Source organism: Eurosta solidaginis, chromosome 5 (assembly GCF_040869045.1).
Source record: "Eurosta solidaginis isolate ZX-2024a chromosome 5, ASM4086904v1, whole genome shotgun sequence".
Taxonomy (NCBI): Eukaryota; Metazoa; Arthropoda; class Insecta; order Diptera; family Tephritidae; genus Eurosta; species Eurosta solidaginis.
The window spans coordinates 73366306-73389570 of record NC_090323.1 but is presented as its reverse complement, the minus strand read 5'-3'; the positions used below and the strand labels follow the sequence as shown (position 1 = coordinate 73389570).

The window sequence follows — 23265 nt, the reverse complement described above, 5'->3', positions numbered from 1 at the left end:
ATTTTCCTGCCACCTCTTCACATTAAACTTGGTCTTATAAAGAACTTCGTCAAAGCATTAAACCGTGAAGGACCGGCTTTTCAGTACTTAGTCAAGTTGTTTCCTAAATTTTCATATGCAAAAATCAAAGAAGGAATATTTGTCGGACCTGATATTAGAAAACTAATGGCTGATAAAGAATTTACAAAATGTTTAACGCCCGATGAAGCAGCCGCGTGGGCATCTTTTCAAAATATCGTTCACCACTTTCTTGGTAATCACAAATCCCCTAATTTTGAGGAAATTATTGGCGATATGTTGGAAAATTATCGCAAGATTGGAGCTCGGATGTCTCTAAAGATGCATTTTCTGCATTCCCATCTCGATTTTTTTCCCGAAAACTTGGGTGATACGAGCGACGAACAGGGAGAGCGGTTACACCAAGATCTAGCCAACATTGAAAGACGATACCAAGGATTTTGGGATGAAGGCATGATGAGCGACTATTGTTGGACTCTAATACGCGAAACAGGTACTAAACAATACAAAAGGCAAAGTTCCACCAATCTTCATTTCTGATTTGTTACTTTTAAGTTAATAAAATGAATATTATTTGACAAAAATCTTAAAAAATGAATTTATTGACTATATTAAAAACTAGAATCAATCTTACAAAACGGAATGCAGATTCGGATTCAGCGTCATAAATTGACTTAAAAACCACTTTTAGTTGCCCAGATTCAAAACCGTGTATACTTGTGTAATTCATTACCAAATAGAGATTTCGTAAAAAAGTTGTGTAAGCCGTACACCAAGAGCCATTCAAGATATGTTGAAATATGGCATGGGGGTTATCCTTTCTATTACGGTGGGGTACTCGAGAGCTTTGCAGAGCTGTGGAAAATTATTCGGGGTTCCGATACATGTACTGCGAGCGCAGCGACAGAGATTCAGTAGCATCCTAATCTAATAAAAACGCACTGCGTTTTTAACGCACGAACATAAACGACTTATTTTGCTCTAACCGAAATAAGCATGCTTGCGATAATGTTAAACCGAAATGTCACGCAGAACAAAAATTGGAAATCGCAGCAAATTCAATTTCGGTTCCTCTCATACAAATTGTATGTGCATGAGACAAAGATGACGCATGAGACATTTTTGACAGAAAACTGCCGGAGTGCGTTTTTATTAGGTTGGCTTGTGAAGCAAAGAGTCAACCAGTTCAAGCTTGTACTTCAAGTCATCTTTGGTTCAAACAGTAAACATCTCGTGCATGAGTTCTATGCTCAAACATTCTCCATGTAAACAAAAAAAGTTACGTTTGTATTCGAACCTCGCCGGACACTGTTCTATTATACGTATGTATATGTGTACATTTTGCGAAAATTAACAAAATCGGTTGCCCACCACGCCCTCTATAAAAAAACTTATTTTCAAAGTCCAATGGCAACAAAAAATTGCGTATATAATTAAAGTATACCGATATTTCACCTCAGTAGTGGTATGGAAACAAAGTACTAAGGTTTAAAAATTTTGTAAAAAAAAGGGGATGGACCCGCCTCTTTTTTAGGTAATCTATTAATGGCATAAATCGAGCAATCCTAACGAAATTTGGTGCAAGGATTGTTTTTAAACAAAACGCATATGGAAGAGAAAAATTATGGTCATTGGAATTATATATAGCTTTGAGGAAAAGTCGTTAGCCCTCCTCCCACTTGTTTTATAAAATGTTGCTTAAGGTGTTAGCGAGGGTTTATATTATAGATATGTTAGTGCAAAAACGAAAATTCAAAAAATATTGTAAAGGGACCTGTTACGCTTCTTTTAGTTAAGCTCTTAACAAAACTTTCAATAGGAAAATCGAACAAAAAGCGGTAAATTTTAAGGAGATTTGATAAGAACATTGTTTCTTTGGCAGTAATTGTTTCATAGCTTCTTACCGAATACGATATTTGCTTGTGTATAAGTATATTATTTCAGATTTCATATCACTTAACGTTCGTGATATTGCTCTTCAAATATATTCGTAATATATAAATGAGATCACACAGTTGGGTATATAATGTTCAGTTTTATCCAATTTTCATTTCAGAATTTATTAGGGTTGTTTCTTTTTTGCATCGATTTGAAAAATAAAAAGTGTTATGAAATATGAAATTTTTTAGGTGGCATTGGAAAATCTCTTGTTATTTCGATTGATTAAAAATTTGTATTTTCCAAACCAATGTAAACCAGATTTCTGCATATAACGAGCCAACGTCAAATTTTTGAGAAAGGTTTACGTCTTCAATATTTTTTCGCAAAAAAACTCCTAAGTATAAGAAATAGTAGCTCTACCAAAAATTTAAAAGTGTGTGCTTAAAGTGTAGATTTCTATGATTTATTCAAGGGTAACTGTTTTAGCTATCAAAGGAAAAGTTGTATCATTTAGCAACAATACTCTATTACATATCTCCATTCGAGACCAAAATTTATATTTGATATTTTTGACTTTGAAATTACCGTTTGAAAGGGTGAGACTGGAATAAATGAGAAATTAATTTATAAGAACCACCTTAATGGGCATATCGTCTTCCATATGCGAAATATAACTCCCCCGGTACTTGTCCTTTGCACCTATCTTTAAAGTAGTTACTTGAGTAGGTACTTCTAGGTATGTATCAATAATCGAAAAGAAGTAAAAACTATAAAGACTTACTTATATTCTAAGGGGGCTAAGATACTTGGCTTGGATATCATAAGTGGTTTCAGGCTCTGGATCAGGGACTGATATCAGTCTTAGACCGGCCATAGTGACGAATGTCACGCGTGATTAGTTTTCACGTCCCGTACGAGGTGCCCCTGCTTCTACTGATAATGGCGGATCTAGAGAGGACAACTCGATAAAACCCGCACCCCCTGAGTCATTGTGCCGAGCTCAGGGGAGGGAGGACTCTTTAAGAGTCAAGATCGGTACACAACGGTGACGAACTGGACTGTTTTATGGCTTTGATTTGACATTACATTTTGACTTGATGACTTTGGGCTGGTAGGTGCGGTATTCTGCCACTTTAGTAGGTCGGGGTGAAACCCTACCGAAATGGCTGGTAGGCTAATGCTGCACCTTCCCACGTCCCGTTAAAATCGTGGCGGGCCTCAAGGTTCGTTCCGGCTCCGTCGCCGTTAAGTTGGTTGTGTAGGTGCGGTTGAAGATTTTCCCGCTTCGCGTCCGGTCTGGCTCTGAACGCATTACTCATAAGGTAATGCGTCAATCCTCGCGTGTCCTCCCTGCGTAGCGTAGATAACCACGAGACCGTTAAAGGGCGACTACACAATCGGCTCCAGATAGCGGCCTTGAGGGGGGACTTTTTTAGAATGGACAAGACTAATACGAATCCGCCAAGGATGGGGTGCGGAAGAAGAGCGCTTTTGATGGAAATCCGTCAAATCAATCTTCAGCGCTCTAAGGCGGCTTCCGCAAATTTGTTGCTCTGCCTTGAAAAGGGCGGAGTGGATATAGTCCTTGTCCAGGAGCCGTGGCTGAGTAGTATCGGCAGTAAGATTTCTGGATTAAGGACTGGAAAATTCAACACCTTGGTGCATGGGGAGGCAAGTAGGCCTAGATCCTGTGTGCTTGTTAAAAAAGAAATTAAAGCTTTTATTCTCTCTAATTTCAGCAATGCTGACATAACCACGGTCTGCCTCGAGCGAGGAAGTAATGAAATATGGGTGGTCTCAGCGTACATGCCCCACGGGGACGTAGAGGGACCACCACCTGCGATACTGGGTGAAATCATTGCTGAAGCAAGGCGGAGAGGTGTTGGCGTGATCATCGGTGCCGATGCTAATGCCCATCATAGCATTTGGGGAAGCTCGGATACCAACACTAGAGGTGAGTCTTTATTTACTTTTATTGTAGATGAGGGACTTTGTATATTTAATAGGGGGAATGACCCGACTTTTATTACTGCGGTAAGGGAGGAGGTCCTGGACCTCACCCTGGTTAGTAGAGAACTGGAAGGTCGGATATCTGGATGGAGGGTTCTCAACGAGCTCTCTTTCTCTGATCACCGATATATTCAGTTCTCAGTGAACGAAGAACGTCCCGGTAAAATATCTTTTAGGAACCCTAAAAGTACTAACTGGGACTTGTATTGTAGGAAGCTGGGAGAGCTACTGCCTGCGGTGCCTATCATTAGTTCGGGCCTGTCCGAAACTAAGATAGACGTTCTGGTGGAAAACTTCACCTCGGCAAGCAATAGCGCCTTTCAGCTGTCCTGCCCATTGAAAACTTACAGGGGAAAGGGCAAGCCGCCTTGGTGGTCGGATTCTCTTGACGACCTAAGAGCGTCCAGTCGGCGGCTCTTCAACAGAGCCAGGAGTAAATTACCCTCGGACTGAGAGCTCTATAAGGTGAGTCTGGGGATTTATAAATATGAAATAAGGATAGCCAAGCGAGATGCATGGCGAAGATTCTGCGAAAACGTAGAAGGCTGCAATGAATCCGCGAGATTTAGAAAAATACTCTCTAGGAACCCCGCTCCTCTGGGGTATCTGAGAGATGATGGTGGGGACTGGTCGATGAGTAGCGAGGAGTCCCTAAGGCTTTTACTGGACAATCATTTTCCCGATGTCCCAGTTGCGCAGGGATCTTCGCCTGCATGGTCGGCGGTGGTTGGCCATGCAGAAGTGCCTGCCATTCCAATACGGGAAAGTCAAATAACCTGGGCTATAGGGTCGTTCAAGCCCTATAAGTCTCCGGGCCCGGATGGAATCATTCCTGCGCAGCTTCAAAGGTCTTTGGGGATTTCCTGTCGCTGGTTGGCCATCATATATACTAACTACCTCAGGCTTAACTATATCCCGAAGTCTTGGCACACGGTTAGGGTTATTTTCATTCCGAAGGCCGGCAGAAGCTCTCATGTATCACCTAAGGATTTCAGGCCAATCAGTCTCTCGTCGTTTCTTCTTAAGACGTTTGAGCGGTTGATTGACCTGTACCTACGGGAAAGGATACCTCGGGGGTTACTGTCGGCTTCACAGCATGCGTACTGCAAGGACAGATCGACGGAAACGGCTCTCCATTCGATTGTAAAGCAAATAGAGGGGTCCCTAGAACACAAAGAGTATGCTCTGGGTGCCTTTCTAGACATCGAGGGAGCTTTTAACAATGTCTAACCGGGGGCAATCGAAAGAGCTCTGGTGGGTTCAGGAGTCGAGGCGGCTCTGGTTGAATTTATTAGCAAACTTCTATGCTGCAGAATTGTCGCAGCGGAGTGGGGAGGGGCCATAATTAAGAGGAAGGTGTGCAGGGGCACGCCACAGGGTGGTGTCCTATCTCCTCTCCTATGGGTTGTGGTAGTCAACGAGCTTCTTGTGGAGCTGGAAGCCAATGGTTGTTGGGTGGTTGCCTATGCAGATGACCTCGCTATCCTAGTCAGAGGCAAATTTCTGGGCACCCTGCGCGATGTTCTGCAGGGCTACCTGGATACTGTGGCTAGGTGGGCTGAATCATGTGGATTGGCGGTCAACCCGGGAAAAACGGAATTGGTCCTTTTCACAAGGAGATATAAGATGCCCGATTTCAGAACTCCCTCGATTGGAGGGGTACCGTTGGTACTTTCTGATAGGGTTAAATATTTGGGGATTGTTTTGGACAAGAAACTGTCCTGGAGACCCAATGTGGAAGTTCGGGCCAGGAAGGCCGCCGTTGCCTTGTACTGCTACAGAGGAGCTATCGGAAAGAGATGGGGACTCTCGCCAAGAATAGTACACTGGCTTTATGAGATCGTGGTCAAACCGATTCTGCTATATGGGGTGCTGGTCTGGTGGAAAGCACTGGACACGGCGAGCACCTCCAAAATGTTAGTGTCAGTGCAACGGACGGCGCTGATCGGTATCAGCGGCGCTCTCAGAACAACACCTACCTTGACACTGAACGTCATGCTGAACATATACCCAGTAGATATTGCGGGAAAGGCGGCCGCGGCAAGTTCGTTGGTTAGGCTTCGTGATATGGGATATAGACTTTCTGACCGCGGACACTCTAGCCTTTTTACCAGTTTCGACTTCATCCCGGACAGAACGGACTACTGTATGCCGCTAACTGCTCCCTATACAACCTTCACCCCAGTTATTCCAGAGAGAGAGGATTGGGGAAGAGGAATTATCTGGGGCATGGGACCGGTTAACTTGTTCACGGATGGGTCAAAGCTGGATGGAAAGGTTGGTGGGGGGGGGGGGGGGGTCTTTTGTGAAGAGCTAAATTTAAGCCGCAAGTTTAAGTTGGCTGATCACTGCAGTGTATTCCAAGCGGAAATTGCTGCGATTAAGGATGCGGTGGATGGAATGCTATCCAGTGCTACCACTGTTAGGGAATTTAACATCTACTCTGATAGCCAAGCGGCTATAAAGGCCTTGAGCTCAACTACAGTGCGATCGAGGGTGGTCTGGGGGTGCCTGACCTCGCTTGCGATTGCATCGAATTATTTTACAATTAAGATTATCTGGGTCCCGGGCCATAGTGATATCCCGGGTAACTGTAAAGCGGATCTCTTAGCCCGCATCGGTACAACTGAACCGGATGAAGATGGCTGTAGGGATTTCGGGATCCCGCTGGCCACCTGTGGATTGCTCCTCCATAGCTGGGCCTCGAATCAGCTCAGCAAGATCTTTCTGGCCAAAAGTGGATGGCAGGAGGTCTGCTGAAATAATTGGGTTCACTAAGGCTCACCTATCAATGGTCATTTGGGTTTTGACAGGGCACTGTCCCATGGGTATCCATGCGGTACGTCTTAATATACTGGAAACTCCATCCTGCTGCAGCTGTATGGAGGATGATGAGGTGGAATCACCAAATCACTTTATGCTTGATTGTCCAGCTTTTGCCAGAACTAGACGAAAGTACTTCGGTCGCGACTCACTTGGATCTCCCGAGGATATATCCAAAGTTGAGATCGGTATCATTCGGAGCTTTATCGTTGCTACCCAACGATTCTCTAAGTAGCTAGATCTAAGTCACCGTTATTTTTGGTGTATGTGGTATCACAACGGACCTTCGTGTTGTCCAAGTGAGCTATCCCTATCAGGGCAGCTACCACCTAACCTATCCTATCCTACTTATATTCTAACTAAGCAATTAATCTCAGTGGGTACCTTGAAGATATTTGAGAAAAATGTATTGGAGGTGTCATTATTAGAGAAACTAATCCTAAATCAACAGTTTCTAGAATTTTTGTCGGTCTGTTTGTGTGCGCATAATACTAGGTTCAAACACACACCAAATTGGCAATTTATACTATTTGGGCAATTTATTACGCAATTTGTCATATAATAAATTGTAATAATAAATTGCCAATTTAAAAAAAATTGCGTAATAAATTGTTTCAAACTGCAAATGCAACATTGTAAAGTGTGTTTATTGAGTCTATTTTAACGTCAGTTACGCATGGCTGAACTATGTGGTTGGCTCATCTCATCAGCTGATTTTATGTCTTTCTTTTCACTGGAGTAGGGATTGTCAAAAGAAGATGGCAAACTCAAAATGAAACCAAAACATTGAACAAATTTCCTTACAACACACAAAAATTTCAAAGTTTTATGTTTTCATTCCATTTCATTCGCCTAATAATGTGCGTGTTCATTTTGACAGTCTGAACAAAGGTATGTTCTTGCTGTAGAGATGAGCCAACCAGCTATCAAATTACTATTGTGTAAGCTAAATCGAGTTGTATGAACAGCACTCAATTCAAATTGAAATTTCCTCAATTTATTTTTCTGTTTGAACATAGTATAAGTCAGAGACCACTGCATTGAATTGAGTGCAATTTTCGCTTTTAAATAATTGAGGTCTAGCCCTCAGTTAAGGACCCAAAATATGGACCCGGGTACGTTTGTATAATATGGATACCAAATTAAAGCTGCTGATAAAGTAATTATCAAAAAAGTAAAATGTTTGGGAAGCCTTTTTTTTTAGAAATTACATAGGTACATATTTTCTGTTTTATTGCTAATTTTATTTACACATTTTCGTTAGAGATACGTTCTGCATGCATCAATTGAAACGTGGGAATACTTCTTGGGCATTCAAGGATTCAAGAAATGCTCAAGAGGTACGAGAAATTTAACATACTTTTTTTTTTGCTTCGAAACATATTTCAAGATCTTTGGAAGTAGGTATGTATGGTGACACCACGACCTTAAACCAAAGAGTATTTTTCCAAATTCAAATCTTTGCATACGTAACAAACAACAACTAAATATTTAAATGCCAAAATTTCACCAAGAAATGTTAAACCGTTGAACTTTTTCTAAATTTCTTTACTTGTACTAATCATATTTTTATGTTAGCACCCGTTTTCGAAATATTGAGCAAGGTTTGGACCTGGATGCAGGAACCCAAATTGCTATTCCTTTTATAATTAAAATCTTTAAAAAAAATATTTCCGCCCCTGAATCGTTTTTTCAAAATTGTTTATACTAACACCGGAAACTCGTCATTAAGAAACGAAAACCAGCTCTCATAGTAAACTGGAACCGGTCTTTTCGTCATAAAGTTTGATCCAATTGAGATATTGCCTAAAAATTTGATACGCCGCTTTCTGTTGAAACAAGAAGGATTCTGTATAATGGCATGTGGTTACTGAACCCTCCTTTTGTATATAGAAAATTACAAAAAACGCAAAAAATGCGTTATTTTAGTACCTAAAGAAGGTTTGGCCTGTAGATTACTGACTATACTTTTTACTTTCTGCAATATTTTTGCTATATCCAATCATTACATGAACAGTTGACTTTAAAATCATAAAAGTTATGCACAAAAGTGTCGCGTTCGGTACCTGAAAACTCATGTCTTTTTTGAAATAATTTAAATGTGTTAGTCTTAGACGCAAACAAGTTTGTTTTCCAAAATCGAAAGAAATTTCTTTCGCATTTCAAATCAAATGTATGTAATTTGACAGCTATCGAGTCGCATTTCCATTCGAATCAACTCACATAAGGCCCCAGAACATTAAGTGTCATTTGAAAGCACTGCGTGTGGACATATTGAGAAGAGCTAGTTCCGCCTCTTAATGAGAAAGTTCTGTGCTAGCTTCGAAAAAGTCCAAATAAATACAAAGTCACATGTATTATATCAAATTTCTTTAATTATAAAACATTTCAATAACATTTCTTATCATACTGTTCCTAAATTAGTTCTATCACACTCATTAAAATTTCAAAACTTACTTTACCAACACAAATTCTTATTTATCATAATAATACATGGCAACCTAAAATTAATTTTAAATCTTAAGCATAACGATTTGTTTCACTGAGATAATCAATCTCCAATCTATCCATAAATTGCTAAACAAATAAATATGAGTTAATTTATGTTGCAGCTTTTTGACATCAATAAACGACCTGCGATGTCGTCGAAAACTACATGATGGCGTACTACCAGGTCAGCAGTAGAGCCCAGCTCCCTCATTCTGCTCCACATGATATAAGCAATATTCCTTTTGTGACGGTGTCATACCAAAAGTGTCAAGCTCTTCTTTGAATTGCTTAATGCCGCCTACACCAGCCAAATATCCATTCAATTTGGTAGCAATAAAAGAGGTACGCAATAGTTTAGCGTTCAGGTCTAGGGTTGCAGCTAGATCTTTGTGTCCCTGGAGACGGTATTTCTGGTGATAACTAACATTGGTTGTAAAAAAAAAAAACGATATTGCGGCATAAACATAAAATTTATCAAATTTATAAGTAGGATACTAACTCTTCAGCTGGGAAAAATTTGCCTTTGGGCAAAATTTCAGTAATAATTTTTTCAGGAGCACGTCTCTTCCGTTCTTTAGTTTTCGACTCATCGGCGATTTTCTTTTGCTCATCATCGTGGTATAGAATCAAAGACATATATTGACGCTTAATTGGATTTGTTAGCCCGTATTCGTGGTTGTTCCAGAAGAGATTTAACAGTTCTTTGTACGTAATCGTATTGGGATCGTAATCAATCTCTAGTACTTCAGTGTGGTTACCACTATTAAGGTTTAGAGTTGTCATTGTTACATGTGCATGAATTAGAAGCGATAGATGGGAGAGGTTTTGGTAAGACAAAAATAGCGTTAGTTAACAGGTCAAGAAGTAATCATTGTAGATGTCGAATTTGAAAAGAGAAAGTGAAAGTGAAAAAGAGGATATAATGGAATTTGATTCCGAAATATGTACATTTAAATGTTAAATACAATTTTTGAACCATTAATTGAAGAGAAGAACATGAACATAATATTAACGTTTTAGATGAATGTTTTGCAGGATGGCCAAAATAAGTTGTATGTATGCACGTGATAAATAAAAAAGTAGAAAAAAGAAAAAACACAAAGTTAATAATATCAAGGTTAGGAACACACGCTTACAGGTTACGGTACGTTGGTGAGTCCCTGGAGCCGCCCTCATAGCCGACTGTGGTGCGCAAAACTCCTTTAGTGCCGCCGAACAAAGATTCAGCTCCCCAGAAGCAACCCATACCAAATGTGGCTGTCTTAAACGGTATATTCAAGCTGTGAACTAGCGTTACATTGAGTTCCTTTTGCTCAGCGCGCACAGTGCTCTGAAAGTAAAAATGCAAAGAAAATAAGTACCTACATATGTGTTACTATATTGAACGATAATGGTGAACGTTTGCTGAGTGACAAAAACCGTTTAAATTTTTCATATGCCGGTTTGTAGGCGGGACGTTCATCTAAGATATATATATCTAAAATATATATGTATAACCTGTTGTAAGATCTTTTCTTAGGAAAGTGAAATATAACGCTTATAAAATTTTCAGTTAGATCCCAGAAAAACGGTTTAAAACGATCTGCACTTCCACAAGGTCATTGGAGTTAGATAGAAGGGTACATACATATGACATACATACATTAAAAAAAACTTTACATAGATTTTACAGCAGAAGTCGATCTATAAAAACATCGCAATATAAAACATTCGTTCTTTTGTCCATGATTCTTATTGTGTGAAAATTTAGTTATTTTTGAGTTATTAAACCCAAAGGTAGTCTGATTTTGAGGTGCGATATGTATTCTATTAAGCATAAGCTTCCTTATGAAATATAACAAAAAACCACTGCATTTGGCAAACTACATAAAGAAATTAAAATTTCTTTAATTATGATATGAGGAGTCCCTTGCCTTAGTCAGAATTTAAGAGAAGCTTATTCGTATAAGTGCACCTACCTATTATTTGCACATTTAGTAACATTAGTTATTTATGGTATCTACTTAATTAAAGAAAACATTCTTTCTGAAACCTCTTCTTGAGGCCTCTCGATATTTGGCAGTTTTCTTCCCCAAAGGGTATATAAGATTTTCTTGCATACAAATTTAATTTTTTGTATGGAAGAAAATCAGCGAGTCTTCAAAACAAATTGTTAAAAGTTAAAGCGAATTTTCAGGCTGAACTAGCACTTTGTTGCAAAAAAAATGGATTTTACTACATTTCAAAGTGTTTGATAGATAACATAACACCCGAAAAGCGTGACGGATACAACTATTTCAAGTCCGCTGAATTCAGTGGTGCTAATCCTTTTTCTACATTAGCCCCCGTTTTCGAGATGTTGACCAAAGTTTGGACCTAGATGACCTCAAGATATTCTACACCTATATTGATATCACACGAAAGGAGCTGTAAACAGCTATCAAGATATTATGAATTTTAAATATACATATATAGTAAATGGTTGTGGAAAAAAATTAATCATGTCGCGACTGTAATATCGGGATATCGCGACTGTAACATTTTGGGCTAAGAGTTTTTGCTTTCTTTGAACGCAGTGGCAAAAGTAAAAAATTTCAAATTTAGGTACGGTAAAACGGTTTCACTTTGTTTAGTTTACAGTACGGAAATGAGTTTCCCACAAATTATAAATTTTGGTATGTCACGGCCGTAACGCTCTTCTCTGACCTTTGCTAGACTCTAACAATTAATAAGTGTGCGAAATCACGTTAAAAACCCAACAAGCAGGAGAATGTTCTAACAACCTGACTTTGAAAACTGTTCATTGATTGCGGATGTTGTTGTGGCAAGTGATGCAAGATATTTAGTTGTAACAGCAAACAAGTAGATATTAAAAAAATCCGACCCAAAAACTAATATAGCATTAAAATTTTTGTTAGTCGTTAGATGCCCTATTAAATTACCTTTTTCACGAAACAAAACAACGAGCTGAATGAACATTAGGGTAGTTTAAGGATTTTGTGCAAATAGTCCAACGTCATTGCAATGCAACTTTTGTATAACATTTCTACAATACAACAACAAAATACACAGCTATGTATTTGCTACGTTCTTGTAAATACGCAACATCTGCAATTGTAGTTCATTTGTTCAAAACTTTGGAAAGATGAATTACAAATGAAAAAGGTTTGTTCACCATCCGTAGCTTATTATATTTGCTACCTATACCAAAATTTCCAACATCAAATGCAGACAACTCGTGAACTTTCTTATTGTGAAATTCCAATATGCACCTTGGTTGCACAACCGCAATACCAACAAATCAATATTTTTTGTTATGCATAACAGCCCAATAAGCATATTTGTTCCAAACTTTCAAGTGACTAATTTTTAACTTAAATTCAACAAAATAAATAAGTTTTCACCCTTACAGTATTTAGCGTTGGGTAGGCAAAGGAAATGCCTCTGAGTATGACACGGCTGCCTCTAATAAAATTCATTTGGGTATGTTTGTACAATATTCTGAAAGGCGTTTGTTTAATGTTTTTTGGCTTATTTATGTATGTAATATGAGAGTCAATATTAAAAAAAATTTTATTTCGCTTAAATATTTGTTTGATGTTTTAGCTGTCACGATTTGTTGCACTCTACGTATGCATTTAAAGAAATAACTAACAAATTTTTTTTTATTTACCGACCTTGCGCACTTGTAGTTTTGTATTTTTGTTTTGTTGCTGGCGTTGCATTTGAAATAATTTGAAAATATTTTATGGCGTCAACTACTGAGCCCGACAAACGTTGCAGGTCATCTAATATTGAAATATTGCAAGATAGATGCTTATAACGACTAAGGTTTTCTAGCTGCCACGTGCAATAATTCTTTTCATATCTTAAAGAAAATCTTAAGTGGCAAACTACTTATTGTCAACATTTTTAAGTGTGTATACAATTTGATTAGTTATAAACTAGCCTTATTTGTTTGCGAATAAAATTAGAAAGTACATAACGTTGGGGAAAGTGAAAAGCCACATCACGAACTACTGCAAAACTAAGTTTAAATTGTATTTAAAAACATCTTGTGTAATTAAAGAATTAAACTTGGTGGAAAGGTGACTGACGTTCAATTATTTGTTATTAATATATCTATGGTTTGATTTTCCTATTGCTGATTTTTCTTCTACAGTTTTATTTAAAAGAAATTGGTAGTTTTCTTTGCATGCATACTTCTTCCCATGTTTTGCAGATTTCGGCGTTCTTTAATTTCATTTTTATCTGAATATGTAATAAGTGCCTGTTAAGTTATGTATATTAAAGACATGATGAGAAAATACGAAAAATGTCGCGATACTGCAATTTGTGTATGTACATTCATATATACTACCGACACTTAGGATTTTTTGTTCACCTTTGATGCCGATTAAAATCACTTAAAATAGTTAGGTACTTGCATATTTTTTTAACACGTTTAGTTTATATGTATATCTAATAAAGGTGTTCTATTTTATGACATCATAACGATTTTATTCCGCCAAATCGCGAGGTTAATAAAAACGATAGTATTTATATAAGTATGTAGATATTTTGGCGCAAATTTTATAGTTTTATTTTATATATTATACAAGAATCAATTTCTATTTACTCAGTTAAGTAACCGATTAATGAAATACATATATAAAGAAATAATTTTTGTCACAAAGCACTGTTGTAAAAATTAAACTCATTCATGAATATGCTACATACATACATATGTGTGTATGTATGTACATATATAGTTGGCAATTATTTAAGTACATATGTACATGCCATACTTACAACATCTTTCAAGTCAGGCACAGTATATTCAGTGGTTGTTATTTCCATGTTATATAATTTATTTATTTTTTATTTAAAACTATTTTTGAGAAAATTAAAATAAACGTTTGATTTGCTTTACAAATACACAACTTTTTTTTATTATAAGTATGGTCAACGCTTTATTGGATTTCTGTTAAACAACTGCTGAAAATCGGGTTTGGTGTGGGTTTATTTATACCCACTCGACTCTCAATGACTTAATATTGTGTGTGATATGAGCCTCACGTTTTATAATTCCAGCTGTTTTCTTCAATTTAATATGAGTTAGCGATAAAAATAATTTTATTACTGAGAATGAGATGTGAGACTATGATCTGACTGAGAGGTACAACATAATACGAGTACTACGGAAGCGCTAAGATAATGGGAGGAATTGACTCGTATATATGTACATATGTATGTACAAACCCACTAGAGTTTGACCGAATATTCGGCATGTGCTCTGTTTCCGAAAATTATATTGTAACGAATTTAGGGAAATTCCGCTTTTTCTACCTTCTGCTAACGTTCGAATCGCTAAACCGTTGAATAAATAACTCCTATATTCAATAATGTAAAATGGTCTTTATTAGAATACTTTGAGGGCACTTCACAATAACACTTATACTTCACAACCAATAGCGTGCTTAAATCAAACTGATTACTGACTACTCAGCTTTCGCTGCTTTTATACTCTATGTTGCCTCGTCCACCTATTTCTCCTAAGGTCTAGTAACTTCGCGAACTTCATGCTTAGTTACCAGTCATATATGTACATGTATTTAAGAATTCATGAGCTTAACACCGGCTTATAATAATTGAATTTCAATTATTATGTTTTTATAAGAGAAACTGAAAAGAAAGAAACATTTACTGACATATTGCGATGGACCCATTTCGAAAACCGCCAACGTAATCATCATCAGGCAATTTTGTAATGTTATCAAAGGTTTCACCGGGATTGGAACCGTGAATCACATGGTGAAACTGCAGTAGCCTTTAACCACTAGGCCATGCTGCTGGTATTTGTTTTCATGCTTAATTCAGGTTTTCTTATTTCTACACTAACAACACAATTGAGACATTTTGTCTCTATATTGATTTGTGTGCCATGTAGATTTGTTTTTGTAAAGTTCTTCTTCGTTGCGAATGAGAAGCTTTGTAAGCTCGCGCTCAGTTGTACATATTTATGTATGTTTGTTTTAATGGTATGTTCAGTTTATACTTATATTTAAGAATTCATGAGCTTAACACCGGCTTATAATAATTGAATTTCAATTATGTTTTTCTAAGAGAGAATTTGAAAAGAAAGAAACATTTACTGGCATATTGCGATGGACCCATTTCGAAAACCGCCAACGTAATCATCATCAGGCAATTTTGTAATTTTATCAAAGGTTTCACCGGGATTCGAACCGTGAATCATATATATAGTATATATCCCCCACAACCGATTGTTCCGATAAGAAACTTTTCGTAATTACTGCCCTATTTTAAGAGCTAGAGGCTTCAAATTTCAATGAATGCTTACGTATATAGCATATATTGCTGTCTGAAAAAATCATAAAAGATCGTTGGGATATACAGTATATATATGGTGGTATATATAGTATATATATATATTATATATATATATATATTATATATATATATTATATATATATATTTTTTCGCAAATTTAGCCCCATTAACAGCTAGAAGCTTCAAACTTCACCGAATGCTTACGTATGTAGCATATATTGTTGTCTGAAAAAATCATAGAGATCGGTTGTATATATAGTATATATCTCATACAACCGATTGTCAGGTAAGAAGTTTCAAATTTCACCGAATGCTTACGTATGTAGCATATATTGTTGTCTGAAAAAATCATAGAGATCGGTTGTATATATAGTATATATCTCATACAACCAGCTGTTCGGATAAGAAACTTTTCGAAATTTCCACCCCATTTTATCAGCTATAAGCTTCAAATTTCACCGATTGCTTACGTATATAGTATATATTGTTGTGCCAAAAAATCATAGAGATCGGTGATATATATAATATATATATGATGGTATATATAGTATATATATATTTTTTTTGCGATTTCGACCCCATTTTAACAGATAGAAGCTTCAAATTTCAACAAATGCATACGTGTATAGCATATATTGTTGTCTGAAAAAATCATTGAGATCGGTGGTACATATATTATATACTTCATATAAACTCTAATTTTTCCCCCTTTTTTACGGCTAGAAGCTTCAAAATTCATCAAATTTCATCAAATAGTTACGTTTACGCCATATATTTTTGAAATACGTGATTCGTAGTCATAGTTTTTACATGCAGACCACAAAAAACGTGAAGCTTTGCATCCTCACACAAAGTACCTAGCTAATTTTTATTTTATATTTATCTTAAAAATCGTTTAGATATGTTCAAATTTCACCAAATACATATGTGTATAGCATAGATTGTTGTCTGAAAAAATCATAGAGACCGGTGGTATATATAGTATATATGTCATACAACCGATTGTTCAGATAAGAAACTTTGCGCAATTTTTGCCCCGTTTTAACAGCTAGAAGCTTCAAATTTCACCAAATGCTTACGTATATAGCATATATTGTTGTCTAAAAAAATCATAGAGATCGGTGTTATATATATTATATACCCCATATAAACTGTAATTTTTGCCCCTTTTTTACGGCTAGAAGCTTCAAAATTCATCAAATAGTTACGTTTACGTCATATATTGTTGAAATACGTGATTCGAAGTAATTGTTTTTACACGCAGACCACAAAAAACCTGAAACTTTGCATCCTCACACAAAGTACCTAACTGTTTTGTAGGTGGCGCAAGGATCGCGATATTCGCAAAATTCGCATTTGTGGTCCGATTTGGCTCATATTTGGAACACATTATACAAGTAAGAATAGAAATCGACCTGTGGAAAAAAAATCGCCACTAGGGGGCGCATGGATCGAGATATTCACAAAAATCATATGTGTGGTCCGATTTAGCTCATATTTGGAACACGTAATACATGCAAGAATAGAAATCGACCTGTGAAAAAAATCGCCGCTAGGTGGCGCATGGATCGAGATATTCACAAAAATCGTATTTGTGGCCCGATTTGGCTCATATTTGGAGCACATTATACAAGTAAGAATAGAAATCGACTTGTGGAAAAAAAATCGCCACTAGGTGGCGCATGGATCGAGATATTCACAAAAATCGTATGTGTGGTCCGATTTGGCTCATATTTGGAACACATAATACATGCAAGAATAAAAAGCGACTTATGAAAAAAAAGGACGTGCGGCACTCGGAAACTGCCGCGGTAAAGCTATTGTATATTACCAACTTATGCAATTATAATATTTATGCAACATTTTGTTTTCTTTGATATTAATTCAAGTTTTGTCTTTGATATTAATTCAAGTTAACCTTTTTAAGCGTGGTGACCGATAAGAAAACAAATTTTTTACTTTATTGAATAAATGAGAAGTTAATATTTAACTTTCACTTTAACTTTAACTTTCACTTCAACTTTTAATTTTAACTTTATTTTTAACTTTAACTTTAACTTTCACTTTAACTTTAACATTCACTTTAACCTTAACTTTAACTTTAACTTTAACGTTAATTTCATTTTTAACTTTAACTTTAACTTTAAATTTAACTTTAATTTTAACTTTAACTTTAACTGTAAATTTAACTTTAAATTTAACTTCAACTTTAACTTTGACCTTAACTTTAACTTTGACTTTAACTTTAACTTTAACTTTAACTTTAACTTTAACTTTAACTTTAACTTTAACTTTAACTTTAATTTTAACTTTAACTTTAACCTTAACTTTAACTTTAGCTTAAACTTTAACTTTAACTTTGACTTTGACTTTAACTTTAACTTTCATATTAATTTTAACTTTAACTTTAACTTTATTTTTAACTTTAACTTTCTCTTAAATTTAACATTCACTTTAACTTTAACTTTAACTTTAATTTTAACTTTAACTTTAACTGTAACTTTAACTTTAAAGTTAACTTTAACTTTAACTTTGACCTTAACTTTAACTTTAACTTTAACCGCAACTTTAACTTAAACTTTAACTTTGACTTTAACTTTAACTTTCATTTTAACTTTAACTTTAACATTCACTTTAACTTTAACTTTAACTTTACCTCGCGGGGGTATCGGTCCCCTACCGGGCGCCTCCTCAGGTGGTGGATAGAGGAACGCTTCCCACAAGACGGGAGGTACTGAGTGAATTAAGTACTCAGGGCGAACCAAAACGAGCAATCCAGTGGAAAAATGGGAATGTGTTGCTCTAAGGGCAACACATCCCAAAGTTCCGGTGGAAGGGCGATAGGATGCCGCCCTAAAATACCCCATCAAGCATCCACAGGATCGAGACCAGTAAGATCCTGTTGACCAAAACTGGAAGTATGATTATGAACTGATTGCTACGGGCTGGCGATGACGATAGGCTACTACCTTAATAAGCAAGGGTGACACCTTGCCGAAACGGCTGGTAGGTTAATATCGGCATCGTCTCCGTCTCGTTAAAACCTTGGCAGGTCTTCAAGTACGTTCGAAGCACGTCGCCATTAAGTTGGTGGTGCAGGCTCAGTTGAGACGACTCCTGACTAACGCTGTATTCTGGCTCTGAACACAGACTCCCATAAGGACCTGCGTCAACCCACGCGTGGCCTCCCTGCTTCTGCAAAGATAACCACGGGAATTGAAGACGGCGACTGCACATCGTGCGGAGATAGCGGCTTGAAGCGGAGACCCAATAGAACAAATGAGCAACAAAATAAAAACAACAAAGGAAGATAAAAGTAGAGAAAGCGAGAAAGAAAGGGGCGATGAAGCGGTGTTCAAGAAGAGCACTAAAGTGCTGAGATCGCCGGTTTTAACAACCCCCGCTAAAGCGACCTTGTCGGTAATGCCCACACAAGGCACCGAATCGGCGGAAAAGACAAAGGCAGCGAAAGCACAGCTGCGCAATAACCCCAGCCAGTCAACACCTGCTACTGCAAGGGAAAAAGCGTCGGTCAGCTCACCCAATGTCGTTGCACAGCGCGCTGTTGGGAAGGAGAAACGTGCGACTCCGCCAAGAGGCTCACTCTCATACACAAGCCTCGAAGGGAAGAGCCAAGACGAACTGCTGGAGTACGCGGTATCAGTGCTGCGCGAGATGCAGGAAACCGCTCTCAAGCAGAAGACCGTGTCCAAGGACATAAAAACCGGTATGGCTCTTCTCGAGGAAGCGTTAAGCTGCATGGGATCGTTAAGGGCCCAAAAGATAGATGAGAGCAGAGAATCGGGCCGAAAAAGCAAGAGGGCACGAACGAGCTCAGATTCCCACTCGGAGGACTTGGAAGCCAAAAAGAAACGAGATGAAAGAACAAATACGCTTTCACAAGGTGAGTCTTGGTCCAATGTAGCGCGCCGGAGGCTGAAACAGCGGGCCCAGCCAGCCAAGCAGGCAACCCCCGTCCAAGCTCCTAAAGCTCAAAAACGGGCGAGAAAGAGGAGACAAGCAGCAACTTTTGTGGTAAAACCTGTGGAAGGCAAAAGCTATGCCCAGGTACTAGGGGCCATACGCGGCCAGCTCCGCCCTAATGACACAGGTACGGTGGTACGGTCAGTACGAAAAACCAAATCTGGTAACGTACTGATTGAAACGGCGCGCTGCAGTGACCAGACGGCCTTCAGAGCAGCTATAGGTAGTGCAGTAGGAGAGGTCGGTGAAGCACAACATCTCTCCAAGCGGATGAAGTTGGAAGTACTTGGCATGGACTGTCTCACAACTGAAGCAGAAATCCAAGACGCAATAAGGAGGGAGGTCGGAAAAGAAGAAATCACTAGACCTCTCCGTGTCTCTGTGTTCGCAGCAAACCAACTTTAACTTCCACTTTAACTTTAACTTTCACTTTAACTTTTAATTTTAACTTTATTTTTAACTTTAACTTTCACTTTAACTTTAACTTTAACTTTAACTTTAACTTTAACTTCAACTTTAACTTTAATCTTAACTTTAACTTTCGCTTAAATTTAACATTCACTTTAACTTTAACTTTAACATTTACTTTAACTTTAACTTTAATTTTAACTTTAACTTTAACTGTAACTTTAACTTTAAATTTAACTTTAACTTTAACTTTGACCTTAACTTAAACTTTAACTTTGACTTTAACTTTAACTTTCATTTTAACTTTAACTTTAACTTTATTTCTAACTTTAACTTTAACATTCACTTTAACTTTCACTTTAACTTTAACTTTAACTTTAACTTTAACATTAACTTTAACTTTAACTTTAACTTTAACTTTAACTTTAACTTTAACTTCAACTTTAACTTTAATCTTAACTTTAACCTTAACTTTAACTTTGACTGTAACTTTAACTTTAACTTTAACTTTATTTTTAACTTTAACTTTAACTTTAACATTCACTTTAACTTTAACTTTAGCTTTAACTTTAACTTTAACTTTAACATTCACTTTAACTTTAACTTTAACTTTAACTTTAACTGTAACTTTAACTTTAAATTAAACTTTAACTTTAACTTAGATCTTAACTTAAACTTTAACTTTGACTTTCACTTTAACTTTAATTTTAACTTTAACTTTAACTTTAGCTTTAACCTTAACTTTAACTTAAACTTTAACTTCAACTTCAACTTTAACTTTAACTTTAACCTTAACTTTACCTTTAACTTTAACTTTAACTGTAACTTTCGCTTTAACTTTAACATTCACTTTAACTTTAACTTTCGCTTTAACTTTAACATTCACTTTAGCTTTAACTTAAACTTTAAATTTAACTTTAACTTTAACCTTTACTTTAACTTTAACTTTAACTTTATTTTTAACTTTAACTTTCGCTTTAACTTTAACATTCACTATAGCTTTAACTTAAACTTCAACTTTAACTTCAACTCCAACTTCAACTTTAACTTTAACTTTAACCTTTACTTTAACTTTAACTTTTACTTTAACTTTAACTTTATTTTTAATTTTAACTTTCGCTTTAACTTTAACATTCACTTTAGCTTTAACTTTAACGTGAGCTTAGCACCTGCTAACAAGCCAACCTAATATAAACGCACGCAAGTCATTTTCGGTCAAAAATGTCTCATGCACATACAACTTGTATGAAAACCTAACTCGATTTAAAATTTTTTTAAACGCTTTTATTTAATTGTCTAATCAACGCCCTAGACTGATGAGGAGTGTGATGACTAGTACCTAGGACCTACCTAATTATTTTCTATCTTTAAGTATTATTACTACTTAATGTAAGTATTGTTTTCAATAAAACCGTTTAACTTAAAAAATTGTTTAATTATTTTATTTTATCTGTAAATAGATTTCCAAAAATAAATTTGAAGTCCGAATATTTGTTTATTTTTTAGATGTTTGATGAAATGTTCACCGCTTTCTGAATAGCGGGGGGAAAACCCGTTCATGAACGAGTTTCTACCGTCATTACTTTTACATTGCAGCATTTTGGACAACGTACTCTACCGCTATGTAGCGGCCATAGCGGAACGATACAAGGTGGCAGCATGGTGACATACCTACAAACATAAATAAAAATCCCATGTACTTTGTTTTTGTAAATTCGATGGACAAATGTCAAAATCGTACTGCGCCGGAAGTTGATATATCAAATCAAATAAAAAAAGTTTATAATCAGCTGTTCCATGCTGCCACCTTGTATCGTTCCGCCATGGTAGCGGCCGGTATATAGCGGGACCGCTTTCGAGGAGACCAAGCCTTAAGCGGTTTGAGATGAAATCGCTAAAGCAACAGTCGACCAAAAAAAGAGCGCTGTTGTGAACGAACGAATGAAATGTACAAAAATGTACTGCGCCAGAAGTAGAAATGTTAAGCAGCTCTAAAAAGTATCAATTAGGTTATAAATACACGTTATTTGCCATCCACATTTCCTCTGACGTTAAGACGATTTTCTTCCAATTTGCGAGACAGATATCACAGGACATTCAACAGCTGGAGCTAGCTCTCGATTTTTACATCTGACACGCTGTTGCTCATCTTCTCCCATTTTGCGTTTACGGCCACCCAAGTTGGAACTACCAGGACCGGTGCTGCAATGACGTGCACTGTGACTTGGGTTACCGCACTTGAAACACTTCATAACTCCGGCATTTTTCTGTTGTAACCCCTTCAGTGCTTCCAAAATTGTGTCTACACAATCTGGCCAAAAGTGCGCTGTTTCCTGAGTCAGTGCATGGGATACCGTTTCTGCAAATGTGGGTTTTGGGTTTGCGTATGTCGCTCGCTTCGTTTCTACGTCCCGTATGCCATTTATAAAACTCTGGATTTTTACCCTCCCGTTGTACTCCACGGGTGCGTCCGCATTTGCCAAATGAGCCAACCTTTCAACATCCGAAGCAAACTCCTGTAATGTCTCATTTGCTTTTTGTTAGCGGTTTTGCAATTCTATTTGGTAGATCTGTTTCCTGGGTTCGCTTCCGTATCTTCGTTCTACAGCAGCCATCAATGCTTCGTAACTGTTACGTTCGTACTCTGGGATGGTCTGTAGGATCTCAGCAGCTGGTCCTTTTAAAGCCACGAACAATGCTGCAACTTTATCTTCGGCATTCCAGTTGTTCGCTGCTGACGTCTTCTCAAATTGAAGCTTAAATACCTGGAAAGGAACAGAACCATCAAACGTTGGTTATTTTACCTTCAGAGTAGACGCTGAAGTGATTGAACGGTTCAATTGTAACTCCTGAATCCGATCCTTCAAATCATCCATCTCAGCCTGCATTTTATCTTGTCGTTCATTAAAACCCTCCAACTGCGAGGATATGCGATCCTCTTGCGATTTCAACTGCTGAGCCAACTGAGATATCATATATGTCTTCTGTTCTTCCAGTTGAGATGCCATATTTGTGGATATTTGTGATGAAATTTCTGTTATACGTGTTTCTTGTGCTTCAATCTTGGATGTTATACGGTTCTCCTGCGACTCTAGTTGCGATGCCATATATGTCTTCTGTTCTTCCAGTTGAGATGACGTTTGCGACGACATTAATGAAATACGCGTTTCTTGTGCTTCAATCTTGGATGTTATACGGTTCTCCTGCGACTCTAGTTGCGATGCCATATATGTCTTCTGTTCTTCCAGTTGAGATGACGTTTGCGACGACATTAATGAAATACGCGTTTCTTGTGCTTCAATCTTCGATGTAATCTGTGTCGACATTTCTGAAATATGC

At 37.1% G+C, this 23265-nt stretch overlaps 3 protein-coding genes across 6 annotated transcripts in view; 1 reads left to right on the top strand and 2 right to left on the bottom strand.

Moving 5' to 3' along the window:
* LOC137234010 (uncharacterized) overlaps positions 1-23265 on the top strand; it is a 274015-nt gene that overhangs the window by 26289 nt on the left and 224461 nt on the right. The gene's annotated exons all lie outside the window — the stretch shown is intronic.
* LOC137234009 (tRNA (guanine(26)-N(2))-dimethyltransferase-like) overlaps positions 1-23265 on the bottom strand; it is a 454486-nt gene that overhangs the window by 309993 nt on the left and 121228 nt on the right. The window lies entirely within an intron of this gene.
* On the bottom strand, positions 9086-14329 carry MsrA (methionine sulphoxide reductase A). 4 transcript variants are annotated; one of them, XM_067757059.1, is made up of 4 exons: positions 13993-14329; positions 10371-10552; positions 9722-9982; positions 9086-9642 (listed from the first exon to the last, which is right to left on the bottom strand). In XM_067757059.1, the coding sequence occupies exons 1-4, from the start codon at positions 14038-14040 to the stop codon at positions 9408-9410; spliced, it is 726 nt and encodes a 241-aa protein (XP_067613160.1). In that variant the 5' UTR covers positions 14041-14329; the 3' UTR covers positions 9086-9407. The 4 variants fall into 4 exon arrangements, with proteins under 4 accessions (XP_067613160.1, XP_067613159.1, XP_067613158.1 ...); XM_067757058.1 differs by having other exon boundaries at positions 10359-10552; positions 13993-14325; XM_067757057.1 differs by lacking the exon at positions 13993-14329 and adding an exon at positions 12612-12862.